At 31.0% G+C, this 8,772-nt stretch overlaps 1 protein-coding gene across 1 annotated transcript in view; it reads left to right on the top strand.

The window, feature by feature from the left end:
- Window positions 1–8,772, top strand: part of LOC107567626 (striatin-like) — a 56,150-nt gene that overhangs the window by 37,413 nt on the left and 9,965 nt on the right. The window contains 6 exon segments of the mRNA XM_016253330.1: window positions 1,222–1,354; window positions 5,289–5,336; window positions 5,414–5,562; window positions 5,616–5,783; window positions 6,794–6,982; window positions 7,180–7,281. Coding sequence (XP_016108816.1) covers window positions 1,222–1,354; window positions 5,289–5,336; window positions 5,414–5,562; window positions 5,616–5,783; window positions 6,794–6,982; window positions 7,180–7,281 — 789 coding nt within the window.

The raw sequence follows: 8,772 nt of genomic DNA, 5'->3' as shown, positions 1-8,772 counted from the left end.
TGTGTGTGTGGGCGGGTGTGTGTGTGAGCGTGTGTGTGAGCGTGTGTGTGTGTGTGTGTGTGAACATATATAGTTTATTTATTTACAATTATTATTAGCTTATTGGAAGCATTTAAAAAGGTCCAGTGCCTTATATATATATATATATATATTTATTTGTTTTTTTTTTGTTCGTTTTTTATCATTATTGTATATAATTGTCTACTCACACCAAGTTGAACAAAATAATAACAAAAAATAAAATGTATATATATTTATATATATATATATATATAATTTCATATTCCTATAGAGTTTTGCATCATTTTATATATACATTTATTTTTTTCTTGTATTAATATATACAATTATGTACATTCACACTAACATAAACTAAAATTAAAAAAATATATATATATACAGTATATTATTCCCTTAGTAAAAAAATTTAAAAAACGAATGTAATAATTTATTTAAAATACATTTATTTCATACTACGTATACTTCAAATCCATTAATGTATTTATTGACATATCACTTAAGACTTACTGACATAAAATTATAATTAAACTTTATTTGGAGTACTTCTTGTGCGCAAAGTACATTTTTGTTAATATTATGCCTAAAATGTGTTTTAATATCACTATTAATAAGTATTGTATAATCTCTGTATAATATCAATCTTTAAATGCAAGATATTTAAAGTGTTCCAGCAATATTTCCACTTTAGCACAATCAAATATCCTTCAGTATAGCTTTAGTTGGACATCAACAGTGCATTAAGCACAGAGTTAGTTAGTTTAGCAGTGTAATAAACCAAAAGTACAATTGCAGGGTGTTTTTATTAAGCACATAAATATGTAAATGTAGTATGCTTGGCACATACATTTTAGGTTTTTTTTTCACTATTATTATGGCCCTTTTTAACTGCTTACCCAATTAGACTTGATTTTTTTCCTGTAAGCTCACAGTCTTTGTTTTGCATAATTTTATGATATACCAGAATTGTAGTTCTGTATAGCAGTGTTATCATCTGTTTTTTTCCTGGATTGAGGTAGAAAACAGCTGGAATTCTGATTTAGATGGCAATACAATCAGCAACGAGCAGCTGTAAAAGCTGAAGTGACGTTTCTGTGCGATTAGGCCTGATCTACATGTCGTTCATGTTGAGTGCGAGTCGTGTGAAGCTCTGATCGCATCAGAGTCAGGCGTGTAACGTGTCTTCCTCCCTCCTCCGTGTAGAAAAGCAAGAGCAGAGCCCCTCGTCTGAGTCCTGGGACGTGGATGAGGGTCTGATCTCTAAACTCAAGGAACAGTACAAGAAGGAGCGCAAGGGCAAGAAAGGGGTGAAGAGTAAGTGGGATAGGAACCTCTCGCTCGCCGCCGCCTCTTTCTTTCTTTACTCTTATTTCTTCTAGTGCTCAACCGATATCTGCTTTAAACCACTGAAATCTGGAAAACTGAAGGCTGATATGATGCATGTGTGGCTGAAAATTCAGTGAATCTCACGCAAACATGGTCAGGTCATATTTCAAGGATATTTGTGACCCTGCAGCACAAAAGCAGTGTTGAGTCGCTGGGGGATATTTGTAGCAATAGCCAACAATACATTGTATGAGTCACAATTATACATTTCTCTTTTATGCCAAAAATCATTAGGATATTAAGTAAAGATCATGTTCCATGAAGATATTTAGTAAATCTCCTACCGTAAATATATCAAAACTTAATGTTTGATTAGTAATATGCATTGCTAAGAACTTCATTTGAACAACTTTAAAGATGATTTTCTCAATATTTAGATTTTTTTGCACCCTCAGATTCCAGATTTTCATTCCAAATATATACATCAATGGAAAGATTATTTATTCAGCTTTCAGATGATGCATAAATCTAAATTTCAAAAAATTTACCCTTATGACTGGTTTTGTGCTCCAGGGTCACATATATATTTCAAACTATTAAGATTTGTTTTGCATTTTTTAAACCCCAAATTCTCTTTACTGGTTACTTTAATACAATTCTTTTTACAGTATTACTGTAAAAAATGTATATTATTTATTAGTACTAATGCATTATTAATTATATACTAATATGTTATATTATATTAATGATTATTAATTATAATTATTAGTAATTGTTTAATTAAGTAAAGTTTTATTTAATTGAGAATGTATAAAAAAAGCAGAACAACAAATACTACCGTGATGTTCAAAATTTTATTTTTTTACATTACGTTAAAGAGAGTTTAAATATGTGTAATTGTCATGAAAATAATACAAAAAATCTTAATGCACTGAAGAAAAAAATTGTGCAAGATTACTTTTCAATTTTCACATTATTTTCCGTTTTTAAATTGCAGTTTTCCTCGGAAATTAAAAAAAAAATTTTAAAAATAAAATTTAAAAAGTGGCATTTTGAAGCAAAAAGACTGAAATATTGTTTTTCGAATAAATGTATTTTTGTTTTATTTACAACCACCCTTTTTTACAGTGTGGTCCTTAATTTCTTTATCTTTATGCAAAATAAATTCTCTCTCTTTTTTATAATATCATAATATTCATATTTTTATTTATTAATTAAATTTTTAATGCATTTATTTTTTATTTTATTTTATCATTTTTTTAATGAAATTTGACTCGAACATGTCTTGTTTTTGTGAGATTCACTCATTTATGTATTTATTTTAAAATATAAAAAAATGGAAACCAATTGGTCTGAAGGCCATTTCTGGCAAAGTTATCAGGTGTTGCTGATCATGTCAGAATTGGCCGTTTGTTTGGCCTGATATATCGGTTTATCACTAGTTTCATCTAATGTATCTGTATAATCATCAGCTAGTTTGACAAAAATCCAGCCGCTCTCTTCAGTCCTCCCCGTCACTCATCCGTTCATGGTCTTGTCATCCGCTCCTTCTTTTAGGATCCAGCTGCATCTACCGTTTATTTTCCCCTTCTTCATTTTGCTCTTCAGCTGCTCATTTCTGTTGCTCTCTTTGCATTTATGCTGGTGCTCTGAGAGGGGTGTGGCTTATTTGCTCCACCCCCTTTGTGATTAGGGGCGTGGGTATAAATCAGGCTCCGCCCCTACCCTGCTTCCACTGTAGTGTTCAGATGAGACATCACCGATCGCTGCTTACTTTATCAATGCTCACTCTAATTTTTCCTCTCTGATTTTTATTCCAGTGCTTCATTTCTTTGTCATTTCATTCTGACTTCCTAGACCGTGAAAGTACAGTTAAAGCCTAGACCAGAGATGCCCAGAGTTGACCTTTGATGACCTTTGTCTATAAACTATAAAAAACATTTACACTACTTGAAATCAAATAAATGTTAACTGAAGTAAAAAAAAAAATGCTGGTCTCATTTCGTTTACTAAAATAAAAAAAACTACTAAAAATGACTAAAACACACAATAAAATTACTAAAACTTTAACTAAAATTAACATGAAATCAGAAAATATAAAGAAAAAATCTCATGTGTGTGGCAGGGACACATATTGTATATTATAATATATGTAAATATCATGATGCATATCAGTTTTTATTTTTATAATTTCCACTTTCATTTTAATTTAAAAGTTTAAATAAATACATAAATTTAGTTAAAGATTTAATTTAAAAAGTAAACTTATTTCAGCTTGTTGCAAAGGCAAGATCTCTTATTTTTGTTGAAGTACTTAAAACGTAAAAACTATATATTTAAAAATATATATTATATAAAATATAAAAACAAAAAACTAACAACAAAATTAGTAAAAATGAAAACGGAAATGTAAAAATAAAATATTATCATTTTCTTAATTTTAGTTCTCTTGCTATTTTGTTTTTATTTTATTTCTCATAAGTAAAGACAAAACTAAGATGAAACGTTTATTATAATGGGTTTATAGGATGATTGTTAGTTTGTTAAAAATGTAAAACTTTTACCAGATTGATCATGTTTATAATTAATCATAATGAAGCCGTTTAGATGATCTTTTATTTCATGTTTATTTTATTTTCAAGTATTTTTTATGGTTTTAGTTAACTATAATAACCGTGGTGCTCGCCCAAAACTATTTAAGCAAAACATTATTAATATTTTAATTAAGTGAATTTATGTTTGCAGCTGTAGTATTAAATAAGATATTCCCAAAATAAACCAAAACAGGATCATGCAATCATGCAATTCTACGTAATCACACAAGTAATATTTTACTTTACCTTACAGCTTGGAATAATTTGAGGAAAAAAATGAATTGCAACCCCCCCCCGGGGATTTTTTTTTTTTTTTATAAATTTTTTTTTATTTTATTATTTTTTTTTTTTTTTTTTTTCCCCCAAAAGTTTTATTTCAGGTTTTTAATAGTTTTTTTTTATAAATTACAATTTAGGTTTAATTTGTTTTATTTCGGTTTTATTTTAGTTTGTTTTATTAGTTTTTGTTTGTTTGTTTTTTTTACATTTATGTTTAATTTGTTTTTTATTTCTTTTTTGTATACTACAGTTTAGGTGTAATTTGTTTTTATTTCAGTTTTATTTCAGATTTTCATTAGTTTTTTTATATTACTATTTAGGTTTAATTTATTTTATTTCAGTGTTTTATTTTTTTATTATTACTATTTCGGTTTAATTTAGTTCAAATTCAGTTTAAATATTACTATTTTTACTTCAGTTTTTTTTTTATATGACTATTTAGGTTCTTTTTTATCATTTTATTTTTATTTTTTTTTTAGCTTTTTATCAGTGTTTTTTTTTTTATTCGTTTTTTATATATTAATATTCAGGTTTAGTTTATTGTTATTTCAGTTTTTTTAAATATTACTATTCCAGTTTAGTTTGTTTTTATTTCATTAGTTTTTATTTATTTTATTTCCAGTTAGAACTTTTAGTGCTTGAATTTAGCGTTTTCAATTCAGCTTTTTCCATTTTTTTTTTTTTATATACATTTTTTTATATTAATATTTCAATTTATGTATTTATTCTAATAGTACTATATATGTTTCATTTGTTTTTATTTCAGTTCCATTATTAAGTTAGTAATTGTGGTGCCTCAACTTAAACTAAATGAAAAATAGAGACTTTTTCCTTTCATCTTTATTTCAGAAATGTCGTAGTTGTGAAGTCAAGTCTGCTTTATTGTCAATTCTTCCACATGTACAGCACATACACACAGAGAATTGAAATTGCGTTACTCTCAGACCCTTGGTGCATACAGATAACACTACAGTAGAACATAAATACAGAAATACAGATAGATACAGATAATAGATAATAGCCCTGTGTTTTGCTGGTGTCGGTCAGTGTAACGTGGTGTTGTTGTTTCAGGTGCGCCGCTCTGGATGTGGAGCCCATCTACACCTTCAGGGCTCACAGGTGCGTGTGAATCAGGTCTAGATCTTATTACCAGGATAAACCAGCAGCTGTCTGATGTGGTGTATGTCTGGTCTCAGGGGTCCGGTTCTGTGTGTGGTGATGAGCTCCAGCGGTGAGCAGTGTTTCAGCGGCGGTTTGGACGCGAGCATTCAGTGCTGGAACACACCGAGCCCCAACATCGACCCGTATGACTCGTACGGTGCGTCCCTGTCCCCTGCAGACGCCAGTGAGTCTCAGTGAGAGTGTGTGTGTGATCGAGTGTGTCTGTGTTTGCTGTAGAGCCGTCGGTGCTGCGGGGGGCGCTGTCTGGACACACAGATGCAGTCTGGGGTTTGGTGTACAGCTCGGCTCATCAGAGACTGCTGTCGTGCTCCGCAGACGGGACGGTGAGGCTCTGGAGCGCAGCGGATATCACGCCCGCCATCGCCGTCTTCAACCAGGACAAAGGTACTGCACCCAAACACACATCAGTTGCTTTTGTTTGTTTACCACACATCAGTTTACAAAAATGTGTTTTATTTTTTATTTTAGCTTTGAAATGGACCCCAATTTAACAGTCTTAAAGAATTAAAAAATGAGACCACACAGCAGTTTACCAAAAATATTTTATTTAATATTTTAGCAATATTTTAATATATTGATGGTTAGATGATTTCAGCACCTGTTATGCCATTGTCTCTGACTGTATTCACAGAGACAAGAAGCAATAAAGGTGCGTTTATGAATTATACACAGGGTGAGCGTTTTCGGGTTAAGAATAAAAATAACAACATAGCTCTGGTTCCTTATTAATACAGTAATTATTCACATTAATTTTGCATAATAGGTCCCCTTTAAAATGGACCCCAAAATGACAGTCTTAAAAAATTTAAGTATAATTTACAACACATAATTTACAAAAAAAATATATATATATATATTTTTTTTTTTTAGCATTAAAAAATAAAATAAAGAGTGATCTTTTTTAAAAGTTGGCGCACTACAGCTGCAAACAATTCAATTAATTAATTGAAACATTAATAATGTTTTACTGACCTTTTTTATAATTTTTTTTTGGGGGACGAACACCTACAGGCATGTTTTTTTAGGAGCTGTGCATGCTTTTTTGCATTTTTAACTCTGTTAGTTATTAATATTTTACTAGTTACAAATATTTTACCCAACATTTTTTATATATTTATTTATTTATTTAATAAATGAATTAATTATCTTTTTGTTGTTGTTGTTTTTTTGATGAATTTTAGATTTTGAGTTTTTTGATGAACAAACCCCAAAATAATATTCTTACAAAAAAAAAAGACCAGTTTAAAAATCATCAGTTTAAAAAAAATTTTTGCTTTAGTTGAGTTGAGTTTATGAATTGTTTGGTTGGTTTTGTCGGTGGTTCGTGATGATTTCAGCTGTGAAAAGCACAAACACATGATTGAGCTCCTTCTGTTGTTTTCTGTGCGCTTCAGAGCTGGGCGTCCCGTCGTCGGTGGATCTGGTCTGCAGTGATCCGGCTCACATGGTCACGGCCTTCACTAACGGCAGGTTGGGCATCTTCAACATGGAGACCCGACAGCTGGTGCTGGAGCTCGAGTCGCAAGCCGCCGGAATACCCGGTACTTCACAGGCACTTTCTGAGATTTTAGCCACAGGATTCGGTGAAAACAGAAACGTTTCTTGACTCTGTAAACTGAAACTTGTCTTGTCACACAGTGTCAACATCCCTTTTAGTTTATAGATACTTGACATAAAAAGCCTATCCAGAAAACTCAATAAATGGAATCATAATAGTCTAATCATCAATGAATGGTAAAGTCCCATGATGCTCTCTGACGTTGATGTGTTTGATGTTCAGATGCGCCGTGTCAGATTAATAAAGTGCTCAGTCACCCGACGCTGCCCATCACCATCACAGCACAGGAGGACCGACACATCCGATTCTACGACAACAACACAGGTGACCGATTCTACTCAGATTAACAGCTTTACTTTATTATTCTTATTATTTTGATTATTGATGTTGTTTTTGTTATGATTATGTTGATTATTATTAGTATTTTAATATATATGTAAATGTGTGTATATATATATATATATATATATATACACACACACACACACAAACGCTACTGTTCAAAAGTTTGGAATAAATAAGATTTTTTTTTGTTTTTGAAAGAAGTCTCCTCTGCTCACCAAATACTGTAAAAACAGTGAAATATTATTACAATTAAAAAAAAAGTGTCTGTGAATATCTGTTAAGCTGTAATGTATTTCTGTGATGCGCAGCTGTATTTTCAGCATCATTACTGCAGTCTTCAGTGTCACATGATCTTCAGAAATCAGTATAATATGCTGATCTGCTGCTCCAGAAACATTTCTGATTATTATCAGTGTTGAACACAGTCGTGCTGCACAATATTTTTGTGGAAACTGTCATATATTTTATTTTTCAGGATTCACAGATTTATAGAAAGTTCAAAAGAACCGCATTTATTTGAAATAGAAATCTTTTATAACATTATAAATGTCTTTACTGTCACTTTTGATCAATTTAATGCATCCTTGATGAATAAAAATATTCATATAAATATAGTTTTATTATAAAAAACAGAGAAAATTAGTACAGACCCAAAACTTATAAGCAGGGCTCTGAACCGGTTCAAGGAATGAAAGCAAAAACCGGAAACTAATGAAATTTTGACAGGAACATAAATAGAAACGAAATCAAATTTAAATTGAGCGGAAAATTTGCATGACGAAGAACTTGTTGACATGTCCGGTTGTAATAGAAAATGGAGAAAAGCATTACACGATGATTTTATTTGCGCAAATGACACGAAAAACATCCCACAAGCGATATCTAGAGCGATAATGCAATGAGCGTTTGGTGTGCACACAGCATTAGAGTTTCTCCCAGGATATGTCACGAACCGCTTCAAGCATGTTTTGCTTCTAGCTGTATAACCATAAATTACGGAGTAACAGTTTCCTCTCTTAGAAGGGAAAACAATGCAGTTTCGCTTTTAAATTAATTTGTTTTAGCTTGACGTTTTATAGCCTAAATACTAATAACTTTAGAGGCTTTGAATTCATTTCAGGCTTTGATTTTATACGAGTAGCATTTTTTCTTAACCATTTAGCAAACATTTTTAAATATCTTGAAAAAATACTTTAATGTCTTTAAAGCGTTGACACTTTTTCGTTTAATACATTTGGCCAATATCTTGTTAGAAAAGATGATGCTGTATTGGATATGATGACTAAACGCAAGATACCAGCGTAAAGAAAAACCGGTTTCAGAACGGCAATAATACAGAGGAACGCATTAGCAGAAACGTTAAAATACCGATTCTGCTCCGAGTGAACGCTTTAATTTTTTTTAAACCCTGCTTACAACATTACTTTTTTAGAAATCATATATATATATTATATATATATATATATATAT

Source organism: Sinocyclocheilus grahami, unplaced genomic scaffold, assembly GCF_001515645.1.
Source record: "Sinocyclocheilus grahami isolate Dianchi unplaced genomic scaffold, SAMN03320097.WGS_v1.1 scaffold1175.1, whole genome shotgun sequence".
Lineage (NCBI taxonomy): Eukaryota > Metazoa > Chordata > Actinopteri > Cypriniformes > Cyprinidae > Sinocyclocheilus > Sinocyclocheilus grahami.
Note: the sequence above shows the minus strand (reverse complement) of the source record. Positions and strands in the feature narration are given on the sequence as shown.